The sequence below is a fragment of the Macaca nemestrina genome, chromosome 4 (genome assembly GCF_043159975.1).
Source record: "Macaca nemestrina isolate mMacNem1 chromosome 4, mMacNem.hap1, whole genome shotgun sequence".
Lineage (NCBI taxonomy): Eukaryota > Metazoa > Chordata > Mammalia > Primates > Cercopithecidae > Macaca > Macaca nemestrina.
This window is the reverse complement of record NC_092128.1, coordinates 173,279,873-173,304,356: the sequence shown is the minus strand read 5'-3', so window position 1 is coordinate 173,304,356 and position 24,484 is coordinate 173,279,873. Positions and strand designations below refer to the sequence as shown.

At 38.7% G+C, this 24,484-nt stretch overlaps 2 protein-coding genes and 1 long non-coding RNA gene across 3 annotated transcripts in view; 2 read left to right on the top strand and 1 right to left on the bottom strand.

Moving 5' to 3' along the window:
• LOC139362986 (uncharacterized) overlaps positions 1-24,484 on the bottom strand; it is a 114,323-nt gene that overhangs the window by 8,366 nt on the left and 81,473 nt on the right. The gene's annotated exons all lie outside the window — the stretch shown is intronic.
• On the top strand, positions 3,304-3,933 carry LOC105472763 (keratin-associated protein 13-1-like). The gene has a single exon (XM_011726291.3). The coding sequence runs from the start codon at positions 3,340-3,342 to the stop codon at positions 3,865-3,867; it is 528 nt and encodes a 175-aa protein (XP_011724593.2). The 5' UTR covers positions 3,304-3,339; the 3' UTR covers positions 3,868-3,933.
• Positions 14,893-15,573, top strand: LOC105472762 (keratin associated protein 27-1). The gene has a single exon (XM_011726290.2). It carries the CDS (start codon positions 14,921-14,923, stop codon positions 15,539-15,541), a length of 621 nt encoding a protein of 206 aa, XP_011724592.2. The 5' UTR covers positions 14,893-14,920; the 3' UTR covers positions 15,542-15,573.

The following is a 24,484-nucleotide window of genomic DNA, read 5'->3' as shown; positions in this document are numbered from 1 at the left end:
TAGTACCAGTCACTTGGGAGGCTGAGGTGGGAGGATCACTTGAGCTCGGGAACTCCAGGCTGCAGTTAGCCAAGATCACACCACTGGACTCCAGCCTGGGCCATGGGAGTGAGACCCTGTTTCAAAGATAAAATAAATAAATAAATAAATAAATAAATAAATAAATAAATAAATGAAACTATTGCATTGCCTTAAGTTACATATATGACGTTTTAATTTTTGAAAAAATTACAGTGATATATACTTTTAGAAGAGTATTCCAAGTTCCAAAAGTAACCTATGTAAATATTTAATTTTAAAAATTATAGTTATTTTTATCTTTTAAAAAAATTACATAGAATTTGAGAAATTATAAAATAGCTGAGATTAATAGTGGCTATAGTAGACTCCTGGACATCCCCTCAGTAACACTGATATGCCTACAGGAATAGAGGAAAACTAATTAAAAGACTTTGATACCACAGTGATTCAGGAAAATTGGTATATAGCTGGTTGTGATGGAGAATTTGAGCTAAGAGAAATGCTTGGGTAGTGTGTATGGTTTTTTGCATCAGTAGTATAATGGAAAGAAGCCATAATTAAAATATTACTGCAATGTAAAATTGTACCCAGACTTCTGGTTAAGCTAACTGATCACCTTTACCAATTATAGTTTATTTGATCCTGCTGCCTTGTGTAATGAGAAGAGAACAAGTGCACATTCACATACAAGGACTATAAAGATTGTTCGGGAAGTGCCCCTACACACTAAAACCTTAATTTCCATCCTCCATTCATCTTCTAAGTGGCAGTCTATCTTAATAGGCCTTGGCTTACTGGTTATGATTAACTTGGGGATATATTCATTTATAAAAGATAGATTTAATATTCATTTCACTTTTAATTAGAGGTAACTTTAAAAGCAGAAACATTATTTTCACATGCATACATTTATCTTGAGTGAAAGTAAAATAAAAGTCAATTATTTGATATAAATAATCAGTGAGCACCCATGATGTGCCAGGAATTAGGTCAAAGAAGACTAAGCACCATCACTGACCCCACAAAACTTCTGCGTATTGTGTTCTTCTCACATATGTAATTTCCCTGCAAGCTGAACTACTACTCACCCTGCATGAGCCATTTCAAAATACATCCCTTGCAATTCCTCCACAGTGTGTGTGTGTGTGTGTGTGCGTGTGTGTGTGTGTGTGTGTGTCAACTAGATTATCAAATACTGAGATCTTTGTTCCTGAAGAGCTAAAGTCTAGTTGAGATGAACACCTGTCTGATAGGAGGAGTTTGATTTTGGCATTGAAGGATAAGTGTCAACCTAAAAAGAAACTCACACATGCTTTTCAGAACAAATGAGTTTTAATTGGAAAGAACAGAGGAGTACAATCTGGGAACTTGCATGCTATGCTGGATGATGGATCATAGGCACATCCAAGGGGTCAGGGCACAGGAGAAGTTGTTAAATACAAAGAGAGGTCCAGGTAAGCTGCTTCGAGACAAGATTCACTGGTCAAAAGCTCATTGCAGGAATTGACATTTGTTTATTGGTAAAGACAGCTGTTGCTAGGTAGCTGTCCTGGAAGCTATTTATCTGGAATACTGCAATTTGAAGAAGTTCTTGTGATAAGCCTTGTTACAGGCATGTGTGCATGAGGATTTTTTTGTGGTCTCTCTTGACCCCATTTTGTTAGAGTTTGACATAAATGACTCCATTTTGGTATCTCTTTCACAAACGGATTTGGTGTAATGTGAGCAATGCACTTGGTAGAAATTTGTTAGCAAAACAATGGACAAAATATTCCCTTGTTGCCAGATAAGCAAATACTACAGGAGATTACAAAAAACAATCATCTATGAAACAGTTTGAAAAGATCAAATTACATAAATAGCTTTTTGCTTTCCAGTTTCTAAAAGATGCTTGAAGGCAGAAGTTGGATATGATAATAAGTGGGGAAAAAAGACATTTCTAATTCCAAGATTTTTCTTTATACCATTGATGTTTTATAGTGGTAAAGATAATTTTAACTACTTAATATAATGGTAAATTTTATGCTGCTTTGTCTTCGTAAAAGGATGAACAGGAGAAGCTGAGCAAGGAGTGAAATGAATCACTCTCAAAGGTGTCATATTTCTCACTCCCAACTGAGTTGGCAAAAGGTCGGCACCCTATTAAAATTCAAGTTTCTGCAAATGTATTTTATTGGTAGTCAACTCACTAAAGGCATATCAGTTTCTAACAACTAGTCCCAGTGAAAGTCTGTGTTTGCCAAAGAATTTTCTGCCTCACACTAAAAAAGAATCTAATAACTCCATGGTGGATAAAACACGAGTTGTTTAAAGAGGATAAGCTGAATGAGAGGGCAAATAGAAGATAATTTGTAACAAAACATCTCTATAGTAACTCTGAATACTAAAAAAATAACCAAAATCAATTAAGCTGTCCCCTCAGCTGGCTATATTTGGGGAATTCATAAAAGGGGTAAGAATACTCAAGTAGATATATCAGATGAAATGCAAATATTAACACCTTGAAAGTTTTTTGTTTTTTCACCTGCATACTCAATTGTCCATGTGATTTGGGGAGCAGAAATTACAAGCTTCACAAATTGTCTATATAGTGTGGTTCTGCTGACCTTAAAGACAGATACACCTGGGATGGCATGGGGTCCATGATTTGTTTATTACCTGAATGTTACATCACTTCTCGAAACCTCCATGGCCTCACTTCTAAATTGTTTATGACCATTTGTATCTCATAAGATGTTGGCAAAGATTAAATCACAGGACACTCTTAAATGTTGTGCATGTAGTTAATGCTTAATAAAGCATATGTAAATAATGGGAGTGGGTGGGTGCTGATGACTGTTAGGAGTACCAGTAGGAATTTGCAGGCTGAAGCTCAGAATACCCACAGTCAAGCTCAATAAAAGGGTGGGGAGGCACTATGTGTATCATGACCACCCCTTTTATTGAGCTTGACTCTTATTTCGGCAGAGAGAGAGACACAGACAGACAAAGAGATGGGGGGCGGGGGGCGGGGGGGAGGGAGAGAGAGAGAGAGAGAGAGAGAGAGAGAGAGAGAGAGAGAGAAACAGAGAGAAGCCAATGGGCTTCAATAAACCGGAATTAATACACTGTTGTTAACGACAAATGATTGTGTTGAGTTATATTTATAACCTAGGTTACTTAGTCATTTGATGGAAACACATTCACAAGAATGGGGGGAGGTGTCCCAGATACTGCATCACACCCAGCAGCGTGAGGGTATAAACGTCACTGGGCACAGGCAGGGACATGAGGGCATCTTCTCAGTGCAACTCAGCTGAACTCACATCTCCTCTCAACATGTCCTACAACTACAGCTCTGGAAACTTCTCCTCCCGCTCCTCTGGGGGCTACCTGCGCTACCCAGGCTACTCCTGTGGCTATTCATACCACAGCAACCTGGTCTGCAGCACTGACCTCTGCTCTCCCAGCACCTGCCAGCTGGGTTCCTCTCCCTATAAGAGCTTTCAGGAGATCTGCTCGGACACCCCTAGCTGCCACATGTCCTGTGTGGAGTGCAGCCCCTGCCAGACCTCCTGCTACAGCCCCAGAATCTCCTTACTCTGCGGTCCCTGCCAGTCGACTTACTCTGGATCGCTAGGCTTTGGATCCAGCAGCTGCCGCTCCCTGGGCTATGGATCGAGGAGCTGCTACTCAGTGGGCTGTGGATCCAGTGACTTCAGATCCGCAGGTTATGGAGGCTGTGGCTTCTCTTCCCTGGGCTATGGATCTGGATTCTGCCACCCAACATATGTTCTCTCTAGGATGTTCCAATCTTCTCATTACAGACCAACTTGTGGATTTGGCTTCTACCGATCAACTTGCTAAGGGCTCCAAATCTCCATGTTACAATTGTTTCTCTCAAAGTGCATCTCAGCTATTATCTAGATAGAATCTATATTCTACTAACCAGAAGAGATAATTTTTTAAAACCTATTAATATTAAAATAACTTTTCTCATAGAATACTCATCTCTTTTTCTTCTGTTTTCTTGTATTTTCTCCTTCCTTTTCTAGTTAAAAATGGATCAAGAGTTGATTTCTTTTTCTTCAAATAAACTCATTTAATCTGGTATCAGATCACAAATCTTGTTGTTAGTTTTCTTTATAAGATGTCTGTTGGGAATTTGAAATCCCCACTTTTTGTCTAAAAATAAAATATTCACTTTGAAGGAAAGGAGTAGGTTCCCTAATAGGCAGAGTTTTCTAACAACAGAGAGCTAGTTCCTGGGAATTTCTGCTAAGTAGACTCAGAGATTGGACAGGGGATTATCTCTGCTTTTCTATTCGTGGCCATTTAAGCCTAATCAGGACACTTCACTTTGGTTAAACTACTAATGGGTCTAGTCTAGGAAGGAAAGATCCAGAGACAGCAGTGCTGTTTTAGCAAGTACTAGCCTGGCTGTTTTTATGAGAAAATTATTAAAATCCTACCTGTGTAATCATCCTTCCTAGACATATATAAGACATAATAAAATTCTGAGGTCAGGATTTTAACTGACTTCAGTAGCTAGTATCATGAAACAAACGGTTTAGGTATGGATGAAATTAAACATGTATGCATTCCACTATAAGAAGAATAATATAATATCTAAGAGGCTTTTTTTCTTTTTAATGTTGGTGCTTCACTCCCTCCTCCTTTTATTTGGTCACTATAAAGCCATCTGATGTTATAGTAGAAGTCACCTGAAAACTGTTGAGACCTGGCAGTATCATGCATAGGTGACACGGACTGAGAAGTAAGACTTTACCAGTTGATATCCTGGGCTTGTATCTAGATGTAAAACCAGATAGTCCATTATATTCTTACATTAAGTGGAACACAATCATCTACATTTTCAAATATCTGAGTGGATGTGGGTAGCTTATCGTTCACTGCTCTCACATCTGTTTTCCTTCTCGCTTTTCTTTCTATGGAAATTGAATTTTGTTTGTGCCTCCCTCCTTGTCCACATATAGTCCTGCAAATGAATGTGGTTATGCCTTAGGCTTTAGGATTGAATTTGGCTACTCTAGAGCACCCCAGTACCTACTGAAAGTGATTGGTTCAGGAATGAGCATGTGATCTGATGTAAGCCAATGAGAAACAAGGAGCCATGCGGAACAATGCTTCTGGTAAAGTTCTTTCTCTGGGGTTTCTTAAAGGGACTCTCTCTACCTCCGGAATTTGTTGTATGTGGAATGCTGCATCCGTTTTGCATATGGCCTGGTTTTTTTTTTTTTTTTTTTTTTTTTTTTTTTTTTTTTTTTTTTTTTTTCTTGAGACAGGGTCTCCCTCTGTTGCCCAGGCTGGAGTGCAGTGGCACAATCTCAGCTCACTATAACCTCTGCCTCCTGGGTCCAAGTGATTCTCTCCTGCCTCAGCCTCCTGAGTAGCTGGGATTACAGGTGCATGCCACCATGCCCGGCTAGTTTTTGTATTTTTTGTGGAGATGGGGTTTTGCCATGTTGGCCAGGCTGTTGACGAACTCCTGACCTCAAGTGACCTCAAGTGATGTGCCTGCCTCAGTCTCCCAAAGTGCTGAGATTACAGGCGTGAGCCACCATGCCCGACCTAACCTGAAAATTAAGTCATCAAATGAAAGAGGACAGAACCAAGAGAAATTCAGGAGAACAGAGCCTGGACCATCTCACTTCTGGACACTGGTTTATGTAAACCAGTAAAATTCCTTATTGGTTAAGCCATTTTGAATTACAATTTCTGTTACTTGTAGCTAACATGTTTTTAAATGAGACACTCATTTAAAATCTTCAACAATCCTCCTTTCCAATGAAGTCCCCTTAATATAATTGTAAAGGCCATTTGCAACCCATCTCTGCCTTCCTTCCAGCCCCTTTCTCACCACTCCTTTACCTACCTACACTTCACCAACGTACACTCCATCAATGCTACCCACTCCCATTTCCATGAACACATGGTGTAGGACTGAGATCATATACAGCCTAGGATCTATTACAGGAATATATCTCTCCTCCCTTCAAAGTTCACAGAAATATCTTTTTTCTCACCTTGTTTGTTTGTTTGGTTGGTTGCTTGCTTTTTTTTTTTTTTTTTTTTTTTTTAGAGACAGGGTCTCACTATGTTGTCCAGGCTGGAGTGCAGTGGCTATTCACAGGCATGATCCTACTACGGATCAGCAGTGAGTTTTCCCTTCTCCATTTCCAGTCTGGGCTAGTTTACCCCTCCTTAGGCAATGTAGGGGTCCCCTGCTCCCAAGAGGTCATCATATTGATGCAGATTTACTGTGGACATCCAATCAGCAGAGCACACTACAACCCAGAACTCCTGGGCTCAAGCAATCCTCCCTCTTCAGCCTCCTGAGTAGCTGAGACTACAAGCACATGCCACCATGCCGGGATTACCCCTTTTAAATAAACTCTATAGTCAGTAAAGTTGATTATTTCCTAAACAATACTAGCATTATATATATATATGTGTGTGTGTGTGTGTGTGTGTACCAATTTTTAATATTTAAAAGTATTATTTTTATTCAGTACTATTTTTTACTTGTTTGTTTACCCTCATTGTACCCTCCATGAACAAAACAGAATCTTGTCTAACAGAATCTTGCCAGCAGTTAATACAGACACACCTCAGAGATATTGCAGGTTCCAGACCACTGCAAAGACTTAAAAGTCAAAATTATTTCTTGATCTGTGGGCTGCAGAATAGCTGTTCTGTTAGCAGGCATGAAAACAACATTAATCTTCTTGTACATTTCTATCAAAGCTCTTGGGTGACTAGGTGCATAGTCAATGAGCAGTAATATTTTGAAATGAATCTTCCCTTAGCAGTAGGTCTCAACCATGGGCTTCAAATATTCAGTAAACCATGCTGTAAACAGATGTGCTGTCATCCAGGCTTTGTTCCATTTACAGAGCACAGGTGGGTTAGATTTAGCATAATACTTAAGGGCTTTGTGATTTTCAGAACGGTAAATGAGCATTGGCTTGCACTTGTCACCAGCTGCATTAGCCCCTAAAAAAGAGTCAGCCTGTCCTTTGAAACTTTGGAGCCAGGCATTGACTTCTCTCTAGCTATAAAAGTCCTAGATGATGTTATCTTCCAATAGAATGCTATTTCATCTAAATTGAAAATCTGCTGTTTTGTGTAGCCACCTTCTTCAATGATCTTGGCTAGATCTTCTGGAAAACTTGCAGCAGTTTCTCCATCAGCACTTACTGATTTACCTTGCACTTTTGTGTTATAGAGATGGTTTCCTTCCTTAAACCTCATGAATCAGCCTCTGCTAGCTTCTGACTTTTCTTCTAAAGCTTCCTTACCTCTCTCAGTATTCATTGAATTGAATAGAGTTAGCGCCTCACCCTGGATTAGGTTTTGGCTTAAGATAATGTTGTGGCTGGTTTGATCTTCTATCCAGACCGCTGAAACTTTCTCCATATCAGCAAGAAGCTTGTTTTGCTTTCTTATCATTTGTGTGTTCATATAGAGTATCATTCTTCTCATTAGTATAGGTTAGCACTTTTAATTTCCTTTAAGGACTTTTCCTTTGCATTCACAAGTCAGTTATTTGGTGCAAGAGGCCTAGCTTTCAGTCTGTCTCAGCTTTCAGCATTGTCTTCCTCACTAAGCGTAATCATTTTTAGCTTTTGATTTAAAATAAGAGGCATGTGACTCTTCCTTTCACTTGAACACACAGAGGCCATTTTAGGTTCTTGATTGGACTAATTGCAATATTGTTGTGTCTCCGGGAACTGGGAAGCCTGAAGAGAGGGAGAGAGACAGGGGCATGCCATTCGATGGAACCATTCTAACACATACAACATTTGATTTATTAAGTTTGTTGTCTTATTGGTATGGGAGGTGGGCAGGGAAGTGCTGGGTAGAGAAAGGTAGGTGCCTGGCTATGGCTCCACCCCCCAGGCCTGTGCCCACGGACCTAGGTGAGGACAGACATTTCTGATTTTTGTGCCCAAATGTTGCATTACCCAAGACCACCTGGCCTGCCACGCCCCCCATCCTGTGCCTATAAAAAACCCGAAACCCTAGTGGGCATGCACACAAGCAGCTGGACATCAAGAGGAACACACCAGCAGAAGAAGACACAAGTGGCTAGATGTCAAGAGGAATGCACTGGTGTAAGAGCACACTGACAGACCCCGGCAGACCCGCAGACCATCAACTGGTGGAATGATGCGAAGTTTGGCTGGGGCAGTTAGAGGAGAGCCTGGCCACTGAGCGGGCCCAATTCCAGGGTACAACCACCTTCCCACTCCATCTCCCTTCTGGCTCCCCCATATGCTGAGAGCCACTTCCGTTCAATAAAACTTGCACTCAACTCATTCTCCAAGCCCACATGTGCTCTGATTCTTCTGGTATACCAAGGCAACAAACTCTGGGATACAGAAAGCCGCCTGTCTTTGTGATACGGCAGAGGGTGTGATTGAGCTGACTAACACAAGCTGCCTCTGGACAACTAAACTGAAAGAACACCGTAACACACGCCCACGGGGGCTACAGCTGTAAACATTCACTCCTAGACACTGCTGTAGGGTTGCAGCCCCACAACCTGTCCATCTGCCTGTTCCCCCAGAGGTTTGAGCAGGGGATCACCAAAGAAGCGAGCCACAACCCCATTGCATGCCTTGCAAGGGAGAACAAAAGAACTTTTCCCATTTCATCATATGGATGTGGTTTGTGGCACCCCAAAACAATTACAAGAATAACATTAAACATCACTGATCACAGATCACCATAACAGATAAAATAATAATGAAAAAGTCTGAAATACTGCAAGAGTTACCGAAATGTGGCACAGAGACCTGAAGTGAGCACACACTATTGGAAAAATGATGCCAATAGCTTTGCTTAACTCAGTGTTGCCACAAACCTTTAATTTGTAAAACATGCAGTATCTGCAAAGTGCAATAAAGAAAAGCACAATAAAATGTGGTATGCCTGTACTCAATAAAAGATAAATAAATATTGAATAAATGAATGGAATTGAGCTAGGTGACAGTCCCCAGGATATGTCAATGACACATCAAACACGCATTCATTTTTGCTAGTGGAACTCTTTTTAGATAAGCTAGTTGTCACCAATCCTCTGATCATTGTCATCACAATGGATTTAGCACAATCTCAATGTCTTAATGACACACTGTCACAACTCCAGTGCCTACAGAAGTGAGACAGCTCAAAAACAAATTCACATTTCTGGATCACACACAAACAGAAAAAATAGCTTCACTCAAAGATAACCTCAGAGGAAGGCAAGAACAACTATATCTGGGGAAAGAAGCAAAAACAAGGGTATAATTACTACAATAAACTATAATGCTTTCACATCCAAGACACAATGGAACAAAGGGTCGGAAAATGTGGACTGTAATACTCAGATAGTCAAAACACTGTGGTTCACTCTTTTCTCCAATTACTTATTGTTAAGAGCTGCATAGACACTGTGTAATCCTCCAACTTTTATGTTTTACTTATTTTGTTTTTTGTTTGGCTATTTGAATTAATGTGTCATATAACTGAATTGTAAGTGACCAAGAACTAGCCAAAGAAGCAAAATTATTTAGAGACAGTCTCAGAGAACAAATGATGTCACATATGCTTTACTTTATCATATTATAAAATATCTATTTCTCATTAGAAACAGAAAGCTGGCAAAATACCATTTCTATATTCCACATAAGAATTTTGAATATTCCATAACTTAAAATTTTTTTCTATATGCATTACAGTGTCTGAGAAGGGTTATATGATACTTGATTTATTTCATAGAACATTATATTTAAGAAAAGTTATTCATTTTCCTCAATAAAAGCCTCTTTTGTGGTAGACTAATGTGCACTTGACTGCAGAAATATACTTTTAATTTATTCTCAAGAGTTGCTCTCAAATACTATAAGATTAATACTATAAGATGAATTAATATAAGATTAATACTATAAGATTAAATACTATAAGATTACTAATTTTACAGTTGTGGATCTTGACTAGCATCTGTGGGAACTAATAATGTACTGACTTCAGTCTTTGGTCTGTCCTGTTAAAATTTTATATGTAATCTTAATAAAAATCAGATGGTCTTAAATGCAAGTGAAGATTTCATACAACAGACAGATTTGACAAGATGTCATGTAATGTTAATTCTATGTTATTAAGATTCTGACTGAAAATTATAGGATGTGACAGCTGGAAAGGACCTTAGAGAGCTTCTCATCTAAACTCATTATCTTAAAAGATATTCAGAGAGGCAGAGTGACTTGTCCAAATTTATGCAGTGAATTGATGGAGCCAAGATCTCTTCACACTTTTTCTAGTATTCCTTCATTGCTATGCAATGGTTCTATATGAAACTTACGGAATGGAGATGAGGAATGGATTAGAATTAACTTAGGGCATTTGGTGAATGGAGAAGAGGAATGGATTAAAATTAACTTAGGGCATTTGGTATGAGTTTGGTTGACAAGATAAAACTAAGACAAGGATGAGGCAAATAAATTATGGTACCATTGGGATGAAGAGAGTGCCTAGGCCCAAGCATGGTGGCTCATGCCTGTAATCCCAGCACTTTGGGAGGGTGAGGCAGGAGGATCACTTGAGTCCAGGGATTCAAAACCAGCCTGGGCAGCATAGTGAAACCCCTGTCTCTACAAAATAATTTAAAATAATCAAGTGTCATGGTGTGAGCCTGTAGTCCTAGCTATTTAGAAAACCAAGGTAGGAGAATTGCTTGAGTCCAGGAGTTCGAGGTTGCAAACTGTGATCACGCCGCTGCACTCCAACCTGGGCTACAGAGGAAGACCCTGCCTCTAAAAAAATAAAATAATGGTTATTTTATTTTATTTTATTTTACATTAATGTTTCTAAACAAGTGATTAAGAAGTTTAGCATAGCCATATGATCAAATATAAAGGACATATAAATTATTCAATGTTACAACTATGAAATATTGAGCTCTTAAGAGATGGAGACAAGTTCCATCCTTAATGGGAATAAGTATAATCCAATCTTTAAAGGAATGTGAAAATTAACACATAATTATAAATCAACAACATAATCATAAACATAAAAAAACTGTGCTTGTTTTTGCTTATAATTTTATATCAATCCTAGATTGACGTTATCATGAGAAGTGTCTTAGTCTGCATTAAGATTCCTAACCTAGTCAGTAATAATAGCTGTTATTATTTATCATTCAATATGTGGCAGGCAATCTGGTACCATATACAATATCTTGTTTATTTTAATTTTTAAAATGAAAAAGCCATGACATAGAAAACTTATTGAACCTGTTCGAAGTTACAGTTTGAGATTGTAAATATTGGCTTAGAATCCTGGCATTCTCACTCTAGAATTCTTATATTTAATTGCCTCCTCATACCAAATGTTGATATTCCACCCTCTGGTGGTGAGGAGGTGCCACTGCAGCTGCAATCATTCCAGGAGAATGATTTCAAGTCCAGGAGAGACCAGGGAATTGTTCAACCCTTAGTAGCAAGAGTATCCAGTTACTGTATGCAATTAGGTAACCAGTTCTATCTACTTCTCAAGAATACTAGCAGATAAACTACATAATCATATATTTTCAAATGCTTACAAAGCTAATACTTAGCTTTAAGTAGGCTGCATGTAAACAATTCCTACGTCATCCCATAGTAATAAACCAGGTAACTCCCTCTATAAATCCAGCAACAACCAAAATCTGTGTTTACTCATTGAATCAAAATTATATACTGAAACACTTATTAATTTGGCACTCACTTAAATAAAATGTGTGAATGCCTCATTCCAAAGAGAAAATAACTCATGGAGTGACCTTATTCACAAATGACAGACTTAACATCACCATATGAAATTTGAAGGGACTGCCCAAGTACTCACTAACTGACTGCATATTGTGAAATTAATAAGAAGGCTGCTGGCTGGAGACAGTTCTGTAAATTCCAGCCTATAGGATGTCCTGCCTATGCCTACACAATTTGGCAAGAGGACTCTGTGTTGGCATTGAAAACATTGAAAACTGGTTCCCATTTTCATGGTAAAAACATACCTACACGGCTGGGCACAGTGGCTCATGCCTGTAATCCCAGAACATTTGGAGGCCAAGGCAGGTGGATCACTTGAGGTCAGGAGTTCGAGATGAGCCTGGCCAACATGGTGAAACCCCGTCTCTACTAAAAATACAAAAATTAGCCAGGCATGGTGGCGCACACCTGTAATCCCAGCTATTTGGGAGGCTGAGGCAGGAGAACGGCTTGAACCTGGAAGGTGGCGTTTGCAGTGAGCCAAGATCAACGCCACTGTACTCCAGCCTGGATGACAGAGCAAGACTCTGTCTCAAACAATAATAAATAAATAAATAATCTACAAATAAACATGATTTTGAAATAATTGAATAAGTTTGTGCCATGCTAATAAGTAGCTTTCTTAATGATTTTGTTCTTATTAAACAAAGGGGTAGCCAAAAAAAAGACATAGTTTTTAATTTTTTTTCCTTTGAGTTCAATACTCTTGCCAATTCTTAGAAATCTTGGCTATGCCAAAATTTCAAAACTATATTTCTTCAGACATTTAGTTATAATTTGAATCAATTTTTATTTAGCACCTTCTATTTATGAATTTTTGAAGATAGATACATTTATGGAGATCTCGTGATGTGGCAACAAGACACCAGGCACAGTGTTGTGGGTATGGAAGTGAGGAAGATACACATGCTTCTCCTCTTCATGGAATTCACAATTAGTGGCAAAGGTACAAAAGAGAAATAAATAAAATCATCATAAGTTAAGATGAGTTTTAAAAAGGAAAAAAATATTAGACCCTGATAATGGAATTTTTTCATATAGGATGATAGAGAGACATTCAAAGAAGTAACTCTTAAGACACAAAAGATGAGAACTATAGACAGAATGGGAGAAAGCAATGGAGGGATGAAACAGACAGGCAGCTGCGTGTGCAAAGTACAGAGGCAAGGAAAGGTTTAGTGTGCCAAGGAGCTGCATAAGGCCTGTGAGGATGAAGCATGTTGGGCAGAGCCACATGACAAGAGTTACTCTTAGAAAAATAGGGTCGGGTGTGGTGGCTCACGCCTGTAATCCCAGCGCTTTGGGAGGCCGAGATGGGAATATCACCTGAGGTCAGGAGTTCGAGACCAGCCTGGCCAACATGTTGAAACCCTGTCTCTATTAAAAATACAAAAATTAGCTGGGCGTGGTGGTTGGCGCCTCTAATCGCAGCTACTCGGGAGACTGAGGCAGGAGAATTGCTTGAACCAGGGAGGCAGAGGTTGCAGTGACTCGAGACCATGCCATTGCACTCCAGCCTAGGCAACAAGAGCGAAACTTCATCAAAAAATAAAAAATAAAATAATAATAATAAGAAGAAAGAAAAATAGGCTATGGCTAGGTCTTATAAGATGTTGTAGGGAAGGCTAAAGGAAAAAGATCTTATTCTAAGGACAATGAGAATCCATTTGGTATCTTTAAGCAAGAAAGTCACAAGCTATAAGGAAGCCTCCGTGCAATAATGAAGCCTCTGTGCAATAATAAATACAAATATGTGTAAGAATTAAATGGGTGGCTGTAGGGTTCATGTGGAGGGCACAGTGAGGTATTTAAACATACAAGTGTGGTTATTCAAAATTATAAATGACTCGCATGTCTTATAAAGGTATTGTATACAAGACGAGTGTGCAGCCTATAAAGCTGAAAGTATTCAGATGTGCCCCTTTATATTTATAATATCCTCAGTCTTTCACATATCAAGGAAGTGTTTGCATAAGAATTACTGAGAATTGCTGAATGTTCTTGGGCTTCTTCGGACCTTGGAAAGGGAGTCTAGATAGTGCACTAAGACTATACTTCTATTTTATTGTCATTAGCTGAGCCAAGTATATTATAGAATATGTTACAGAAATTGTGCTGGTCCGTTCTGTGCCATGAGTATGAAACTATGCTAAGAACGATGTCCTAATGCAATAAACAAAGGAGCTGCTCATCTGTCCGCAGTCAATAAAAAAAACACAGAATAGAGAAAGATGAAAAACACATCTGAAGAAGGTTTGTTATAAAGGAAAGGAATCAACCTTTGAGAAGCACAAACGCAAGTAAACAAACCACTTTGTCAAGTATAGAAAAAAGGAATTAAATCTATTAGTAATTCCGAAAAGGAAGTAATAACTCCTAAATGGGAAGATGGGGAAAGACTTCAGGAAAAGGAAGCATTTAAACTTGGCTTTCAAGGAGATGAGGGAAATGAAATGTTAGGCAAAAGACAGGTGTTCCTTGGGCAATGGCCATGTTCAGTACTTCGCATGAACAGTGAGAAGGAATGTGATCACAAAGTCCTCTCACATCCTGGTCCACTGGAGAGAACAGTATCTGAGTGGAATGAGATGGGGCTCAACTGGATCCAATTCTAACTTTAAATGTCTTGAACATCAAATTACCACATTCTGTTACATGGGCAGCTCTCAAAACCAGTGCTAAATGTTAATCAGTATTCAACTGGCCACTGCCTTATGCATTTCTTGTTGTCCACTTACCAATGTGCAGAGTCATGGTGGCAAAAAAAAAAAAAAAAAAAAAGTTAGCTTGGGTGAACAGGTTTAGACTCTTATTTGACCAACCCCACCTTGAATGAGTCATCTTTGGAGCTAACATAAAAGCCATTTTGAAGATTCAAAATGGACTTACATCTTTGTTAATAAGACATCATCTTCGTATATAACCAAAGTGCTAATGAGATGTTATCCTTCAAATTAGTTTAAGCAAGGAGTTGCAAAGAAGTCTTGAGAAGAAGCCAACACCCAGGTTTCTGAGTATATAATCGCTCCACCAAATAATTTAATTTTCAAACTCAGCATGTTGAGTCCTTATAACCATCTTTAATTAAGGATTTTAGCAATATGCCTCATAGCCACTGCCATTCACTCAGGAGCTTCCACAATGCCCCACCACTCTCTGCCATCACACATGGCACTAATCCTATAAGCTTTGAAGATGGATTGTGTTTGCCCAGCAGCTTCCATATCAGAACCTGGCTTCTGGACAACTTTCAAGAAACCTGCAATGAAACCACCAGCTGCCAAATGACCATTTGTGAACAGGACTTATTCACAGACGATAGCTGTGTGCAAAGTACCTGCCTCCCCGGAGTTGTCCAAACAACTTACTCCAATTCCAGGCCCTGCGAAAGGACAGCGTGCCAATCAGAAAGTTCTTCAGCAGGGCTGGCTTGTGTTTCTCAGCCTTGCCAATCAGAAAGCACTCAGCAGATGGGTTTTGTAGCCCAGAGCTGCCATCCTGCAAGCCTCAAGGGAAACAGTTGCCCACCCAAGACTTCTGAGTCTAAAAATTGCCTAACTCTGGAATGTGCCTCTAGCCAATGTCAGTCTGAGAACCCTGATTCCAGTTCCTGTAGACCTCTGGTCAATGTAACACCTGAGCCACAACTCCTGGAATCTTCTTCCAGTACTTATGAACCAACTTGCTGTGTTACTGGTGGTTTTCAATTGCCTAGTAAGTGAAGATCTGTAGGGGAGATAGCATATATTCTCATTAGGATAAATTTATTTTTGAGATACTTAAATATTTTGTATTTCTTTAAATACAAAATGTTGTATGTGTGTTTGTTAGTAAATGAACATGTCTTATTTTACTACTGTCTCCAAAGATAAGATTTTTTTTCTTGTTGTTCTTTTGGGTATGCCTAGTGGTAATGTGGGGTTGGAAAGCATGCTAACTATTTTAGAGCAGTAGGATATGATTTGCTATTAAGCAATAAGATTTGTAGCCAGGAAATAACATGAATACTTAAAGGAAACTTCACACTTTGACTGTGAGTTGCTTTCTTTGGAAATATTTAGCATTGGATCTGGCTTATTAAGTAATGTGCTACTAGTCTCAGAAATTCATAAAATATTGGAATTAAAACAAGCGCAAAAGCCTACCTAGTCCTATGAAGTATGATAGGTTCAACTCTATCAGAGGTTGACCAAGTAGTTAACATCAGAACCACAGCTAAAATCCAGACGTATTCACTGGCCATCTGTTATTTTAGCCATTGAATCATGACATTCTTAAATTAACTATAAGATTAAGTCTTGAATAATGCAAGGTAATTTTGAATTTCACCTCCATGGGCTTTATAACGACATAGCAACTAGAAAACTTTATATAGAATGAACTGAAGTTTAGCAAAAAAAACCCGCTGGGTTTTTTTTGTTTGTTTGTTTGTTTTTCTTCCTGATTTCATTATTTCTTAAGTATTTTTTGAGTTTGGAAAATATTCTTTGTATTAAATAAATTTGCTTTGTTTGGAAGCAAAATTTGGACTTGTCACACCATTATTTTTATTCAATCCTTTTGTGGGTGTTATGTTACAGGGTTTTTGTTTGTTTGTTTGTTACCTAATGACAAGAGTATAAATATTTAGGAGAAAAGAGAACATATCCTCTTGTTATAATTTTTATAGTGTGAACCAGAAAGGGGTAACTCATGGCAGTGGTCAACAGAAGATGGAAAATATACTCATATGAATATCATAAGACCATAGAGTGAGATGTGTGAAACTGATTAATTTTAGTTAGGTAGCTTAGCTATTCTGAAATTTTTGGTGTGCTCTTAAATTGATCTTTTTTTTTTTTTTTTTTTTTTTTTTGAGATGGAGTCTCATTCTCTTGCCCAGGCTGGAGTGCAGTGGCATGATCTCGGCTCACTGCAAGCTCCGCTTCCCGGGTTCACACAATTCTCCTACCTCAGCCTCCTGAGTAGCTGGGACTACAGGCGCTCGCCACCACGCCCAGCTAATTTTTTGTATTTTTAGTAGAAATGGGTTTCACCATGTTAGCCAGGATGGTCTCGATCTCCTGACCTCGTGATCTGCCCTCCTCAGCCTCCCAAAGTGCTGGGATTACAGGCATGAGCCACCGCGCCCAGCCTTGGATCTTTCATTTTTTCAGGGCAAAGTAAGGTAGTGATTTAGAGCATGAACTCTGAAGATGGATTTCCTTGAGTTGGAATCTTAGCTTTGCTTAGCGACAACTTTTTAAATTCCAACTGTGTGACTATGTGCAAGTTATTTAACCACCTCAGTTTCTTTAACTTCAAAAGTGAAGGATAATGATAGAGCTACTGTGAGCCTTTATAAGTTAATAAATTGAAAGTGTAAGGCTTAAGAAATTACCATGTATATAGCAGATTTAGCAACTCAGCTACCTCAGAGACTCAATATGGAGGAGGTAGTGGGGATTTGTAAATAAACCCGGAAATCCATGACAGATTAGGAAAGCTAGTCATCCAACAAAAGAGAGATTAGCTGTTTTGTATTTTGGAAGATGCAGGCAGCATCATCTACTAAAGGAGAGAATTAAGAAACTCAAACCCTATCTAGTTGAAGTGAATTGGCAAGTATCTCTGAATCTATGGCAAATCTAATGCTATTGACAATTTACCAGTTAGTTCTGTGGGTGGGTGCCATGGTAATTCTATGTATCAACATGATTGAGCCAACGGCTGCCCAGATTAAACATTATTTCTGAGTGTGTCTGTGAGAGTTTTCAGGGGAGATAAGCATTTAAATAAGTGTACTCAGTAGATGGCCCTCTCCAATGTGGATGGGAATCATTCAGTCCATCAAGGGTCTAAATAAAAGAAATGGTCAGGGAAGGAGAAATGTGCCCCTTATGTTTCCTGCAAACCTACTTGAGCAGGGACATTGGGTTTTCCCGGCCCTCGGACTGGATTTATACCATTGGCTCCCCTGGTTCTGAGATCTTCACATTTGGACTGGAATTATATCACTGGTTTCCTTGCGTTTCCAGGTTGCAGGTGACAGATCATGAGATTTCTTAGCCTCCATAATTGTGTGAGCCAAACCTTCATGATAAATCACTCTCTCTCTTCATACACACACACACACATGCATGCGTATATATACACATACATATATATGGTGAGATAAATATATATATTATATAGATCGATCGATCTATCTATCTATCTATCTATCTATCTATCTATCTATCTATCTATCTATCTATCTATCTATCTATCTTACTGGTTCTGTTTCTCTATGTAGCCCTGAATAATACAGTGGGCTAGACACAGGTCATCTCAAAGAGGAAGATTTAAGCCTAAAATCTATAAAACACCACTTACACAGGTGCTCTGTAGAGGGATAGAATTGAGGGAAGTCTGAGAAAGGCCAACACTATTCAATACCATCAGTAATACTCAGTATTCAGTATTGAGCCTTTGGCAGCCTCAGTAGCAGAACACCCCTGAAGCAAACAACATTGACGTAAAGCTTCCGTCCACAGCACTGATGGCAGTAACACAGCACTGGCAACAGTAAAGACAGAATTTATCTCGTGGCAGCTTCTCAGGATTCTAGTCATAGCCAATCATGTGAACATAGATCAAGTTCATTCACAATGAGGATTTTTACTAATGCAATGCCAATTGGGTTGCCCAGAAAAAGTTCAATTCATTTGGGCCACTGTTTCTAAAGACAAGAAGGAAAACCTACCCATTCCATATGCCTTCCAAGTATATATTACTTTACTGGGTGTGGCTTGCTGAGAAAACAGGACTTTGGTGAAAACTGGCTATGCGTGGTATGTGTTGTGGGGCAGGGGTGTGCCAGGAGAGAGCGACATGATGTTAAGTTTCATTTTCCCATCTATTCTGCTCATCATTCTAGACATTAGCTTTCCAGACTGAGCTTGACCACTCCTCGAAGGAGAAGCTAGCTGAGGAAGGGGCCAGTAGTTAATCCAACTCAATATGGAGCACATTAGAGCTCCTAATAGAGAGAAATTATGTGGACTCAGGTACAAAAGACTTTTGATATTGGAATATGGAATGCCATAATTGTATAAGGAGACCTTGGTAGGAAATTTAGTATAAGGAAAAGGACATGAGTCTTTTTTTTTTTTTTTTTTTTTGAGACGGAATCTCGCTGTGTCTCCCAGGCTGGAGTGCAGTGGCGTGATCTCGGCTCACTGCAAGCTCCGCCTCCCGGGTTCACGCCATTCTCCCGCCTCAGCCTTCCCAAGTAGCTGAGACTACAGGCGCCCGCCACCACGCCCGGCTAGTTTTTTTTGTATTTTTAGTAGAGACGGGGTTTCACCATGTTAGCCAGGATAGTCTCGATCTCCTGACCTCGTGATCCACCCGCCTCGGCCTCCCAAAGTGCTGGGATTACAGGCTTGAGCCACCGCGCCCGGCCAAGGACATGAGTCTTATAGTATGACTAGACCTTACTCAATTCCAAATTCTGTCCATTAAAAGCTATGTGCTCTGGGATGAATTAACATTCCTTTTTTTTTTTTTTTTTTTTGAGTCAGAGTCTCACTTTGCTGTCCAGACTGGAGTGCAGTAGTGCGATGTTGGCTCACAGCAACCTCTGCCTCCCGAGTTCAAGCGATTCTCATGCCTCAGCCTCCCAAGTAGCTGGGATTACAGATGCGTGCCACCACACCCAGCTAATTTTTGTACTTTTTGTAGAGACTGGGTTTCATCATGCTGGGCAGGCTGATCTTGAACTCCTGACATCAAGTGAGCCACCTGTGCTGGGATTACAGGTGTGAGCCACTGCACCAGGCCCAAATTAACATTTCTGAGACTTGGTTCCATTATTGTAAAATGGAGATAATAATATTGAAGTCATTGGGTGATTATGACAACTAAATGGCATGATTCCAGTTAAATGTTTAGTGGAGTGTTTGGCACATAATAAGAGCACAATATATGCTAGGTATCATTTGATACTTCATCTGATATTTTTCTCTTGGGCCTCAATATCAGTTTGTTTTTATGACTGTCTATAATGCACTTGAATTCAGGGCAGAGACCAAGAAAATCATTTCGTTCCATGTGTAAAAGATGTAAGCAGTATGGGACATAACCAGGATATTCCATGCAGGACTCACTTTCAAGCAATGTCAAAACATACGGGTGGGTGTATGCTTGCTACAGAGCATTCTTCATAGACCAAGGGACTTCTTCCTGCCTAAAAGGAATGGTAGGATTTGTGCATTGGTATCCTAAACACTTCAAGACATTGGTAGTTTAACCACAAGTTTTTCTCTTAGAAGTCAAGCATAATGACTATCAAGAATTTCTTCTTGCCTGTATAGTACTGGGTCAAGAGCCATAAAATAGCTCTTATTAATTGGGTGCTTATTATTTATATAACACTTTGTACATATTTTATCATTTTAAACTCAGATAACCCGGTGGTATAAGTAAGATTAGTAAATCCCCCTTTTTCCAGTGAGGACAAAGGCACAAATTTGTTTTAGGGAAGACAAGACTTTGCTCTGTGTTAGATGGGAATTACACGTATCTTTCTTTAAGCCACGATATCCTTCCCTAGTTCTACTTTCTCTTTCTACCTTCAAGAATCTTACTTACTCCCTACTCTGTAATTTAAGTAACTTTTCCAATAGAGGAAGTAAATGGTGGAACAAGGATTTTAACCCATGAATCTTTAAAACTTGAGTATGACCCTTTACTACCTTAATTATGCTTGACTTATATTATACTTGTAGTCATTAGAGTAGCTTCAAATGTGGAAGAAATATCTGTGCTATGTGGAGAAGCGATACAAATAATTTGATTAAAAATGATTGATCTGGTTATACCGTATTGCTGTGAGGCTGCAGAGGAAACACCCAGAGAACTGAATATTGTTCGTTTGGATGGCTCGTTTGTAACTCAAAAATAAATGCAGTAAAGGAAATGAACATATTTTCATTAGAGTTTGTAAAATACTATGCACTTGAAATATCTTGGAAAAGAACAAATACTAACTACAAGTCGTGTGTAATCAATAGAGTCTAGATGCTAGGAAAGGGATTTAGATGGCATGGAGTCAGACTCCTCTACAATATAACTATTGTCGTAATGTTAGTCCTTTCATTTTCCATATCCTTTAGTCCTTATTTTTTTTTAGTTCAATAATATTTCTTTTGAAAATTTTGAGGTCATTGTAGACACTAATGGGATAGGACAGGACTTTGCTCCATGTTAGATGAGAATCACTCCTATCTCTATTAAAGCCACAATATCCTTCCCTAGTTATGCTTCCTGTTTCTACTTCCAGGAGTCTGACTTCCTCATTTGAAATTCTTTTACCTAGAGAGTTATTCTAGAATCTTCTACTTGGACTCAAATAATAGTTGATTGAAAAAATAGTTAAGAAAGAATAATAGCTAATATAATTGATAAATCGTATTCTGGTTATATTAGAGATCTGACCTTGATGAAGTATAAAATGCAGCCTAGGTAGATAGGTACAAATACACTAAATATCTAAAGCTGAATTAAAAAAAAATGCAAATCTTTATGTAGTTGCATAAGAATAAGTTATTTGCCTGACTTTTTGTATAACTTTCTCTAGCTTTATGGAAAAAAGTCACTAATGGGATTGAAAGAGAGTTGTCCCTTGGATCCCAGAGGCAAAACTAATGCAGTTGCATCCAGACTTAAGAACAAAGAAATGTTGAGGGTAAATTTCAGAAAATAGTTAAGCCAACTTCTGTTCTTCCATTACTCAATGGTACTGGGTCATTGGCCCTGAAGGAGTTTAGTAACCACTAATTGACAAACATAATGAGAAAAGAAGGCTGAAAATCAAAGAGAAAGCTAAGAATAGCATCGCCCTTAGTATTGCAGTGCCTTGTCACTATTACTTTATGGACGGTTGCATGTTCCTTATTTAAGTTGACTGTGCAGAGTGAAACACCTGGATGAAAAAGTCCTCTTTCACAATAAACTGTGTCAAAACTTAGAGTAGAGTTGTTAGCCATTGTTATCTCCCACTTGGCATGAGCTAATTCACTTTCACACTCTATGTTAGGAAACCAATCGAATAATGCACGTTGAGATTCTCAGGAACAAAGTACCTTCCTCTAGACCTCATATTTTATTAAATTAAACTCCAGGAGCAAGTACAATAAATAAATTTTAAATTTTAGCTCTGTTGATATTCACAAAGGTTTGTAGTGATTACAAGTGTACTTACCAGATTAAACCTAGAATATACATTACCACTGAAAGAAATACATCTTTCTTAGAAAATAGAAACAGTCTTCAGTGTGGTTCTTTCATTTTTCAAGTCTATATTTATTCAGAAGTTTGCTTAAAGTGGGCCTGCTCCCAGATTCCCATCTCCCTGAGGCTACAGCTGATGGTGGCTTGGTCCCCAGGAGTCTGGTTTAATTTCCAGCAATGAATGATGGTGGAGATCAAACCATTGATCTTGAGAAAGTCCTGGAGGGGCTTCTAATGCAAGGTCAGCGCTCCAGGGCCCCGAGGCTACAAATGAAATGTTAGGCAATAAAAAAAACAATATTCTACACTTTGAGCCATTGAGCTTTCCTTAGAGGACAAATATCAGCCCAAGCTATGTTTTGCTCTGAAGGATGCCTAATCAGAGTTAAATGTTTCCCAAGCTTCCATCACATCTGAGTGAAATGTTGTGGTCTTTGTATTTATGGCAAAGACCAGTTGACCATTTTTGCATGGTTTCTTCTGATGCTGCCTCATTTCTATCACAGTTATGTTTTCATAGAATCACAATCATGTCTAAATGTGTAAGATATATTTAGTAAAACTCACTCTGCAGTGGAGCAAATACATCTGCTGAGGTTAAATGAGTTATTGAATTTCATATGGCTCATTACCTGTCGAGTTAGGGCTAGAACTCCAGCCATGTGATACTCATCCTAGTGCCCCACTGATTGTACCTTGAAGTATCTCTCATGAGAAGTTTATTAAAAATATTTAAACATATGAAGCACAATAATTTTAGTGAACCCCATATGTACCTTAAAGGCCACACTTAACACATACACAAGTCTTTATTAGGTTATAAATGTAACCTATCTTAAATTAATATTCCTGGTATGATAAATATTCATCTATCCACAGATTTTTAAATATATTTTAATAAAACTTGAAATATTGCTTTTCTAGATGCATAGTTTGTTAAACAGCAAATAAGACCACAGTTCTCTTGCTTTAGAGATTCACTGAGTACTTTTTTCACGGTTATAAGTAGCCATTTTCCCTGACATCTAAATAATTGAGCTGTGTTCATAATCACATTTGAAATAATGAGTCAGAATAAAACCTACACGGAATGCTAGTAGTCATTACTAAAAAAATTCTAGAAGCCACAGCAAAGAAGGAGAAATAGCACTAAGTAAGTGCGAGTACTTTACCTAGAATCTAAACTAAGGTCATCTTGTCTTTCAATAATTGCTCAGCTGAAAGCCACAGCTGTCATTCCCTCAGGGGTTATTGCCATGGGGCTGTCTTCCCCTCTAATAGCCCCTTTTTTCATGTGACCCTCAGAGATGTCCTCTGCTAAGCCAGGAGCAGCTATGGCAGAATCCAGCTCCTGAACTACTGCCAAGAAACCTGAGGGGTTCCACCAGCTGCCGATAGCATGCTGCGTACCCAGCTCTTGTGAAACCGCTCCCTGTACTCCTCTGCTTGTGATATGTCCAGAACCTGCCATACAATCAACCTCTGCCTTTTTCATCCTAAGTCTTTACTTCCTTCCACCAAGCAATCTGCACTCAATGTTTTGGACTACATGGACAGCAGTGGCTGTCCCAGGATTCACTAGTCTTACAGCTATTAACCCCTGGGCTGGCTCTTGCATCTCGTTCATGATTGGGGTTTAGCAACTGCTGCCCCCTTGTGCAGCACCTTCACTTGTTAACAAATGATGAGCTATATAATAAACAGTTTTTGCCCCTGACTTGCATACTGTATACATGTACATATTGTATACCTATGCCTACTGTATACATATACATCATATTGTATACATATTGCCATATCTATACATATTGTATACATATTGTATACCTATACACATTATATACAATATGGAAGTCGGGGCAAAAGCTGTTCCTTATATAGCTCATGGGGGTATTTTGAGTACTCCCTCATAGTTGCCAATTCCCAAATAAACTATCCAAACATTTCTATCTAGCATAGTTGGGGAAAATGGGCAGTCTCATGGAAGACTATGTTATATGGCTGGATTGCTTTAAAAAATATTTGACGGACCTATTTATTGCTCTCCTATTCCATGAAAAGACTGTTTATTAACTAAACCATAGTTCACATGTGTTCGTTTTCTTTGTCAGCTTTTTCTTTTAATTCCTTGCAAGCCTTTAAGATGTATTTTCAATATGGTATCAAGTTACTTTCTTTATCTTCTAATAGCTTCAATTAATCTCTACAAGTTATTACTGCATAAATTGCCCATAATTATTTCAATGTTATTATGATTATTATATTTCGACTAAAATGTCTGTGTCTTATTAAAAGATTGTCAAAGCAATAGAATTGGTGATTATGATGACATTGCAGTGCCACAATTTCAACTAGAAAACTGAAATCTGTGGAAGGGGCATTGAGAACTGTGAAAAGTCAGATATTTTATC

Coding starts and splice junctions, on each gene's coding strand:
- LOC105472763 (XM_011726291.3), top strand. CDS start 3,340: ATGTCCTACAACTACAGCTCTGGAAACTTCTCCTCCCGCTCCTCTGGG.
- LOC105472762 (XM_011726290.2), top strand. CDS start 14,921: ATGCCTCATAGCCACTGCCATTCACTCAGGAGCTTCCACAATGCCCCA.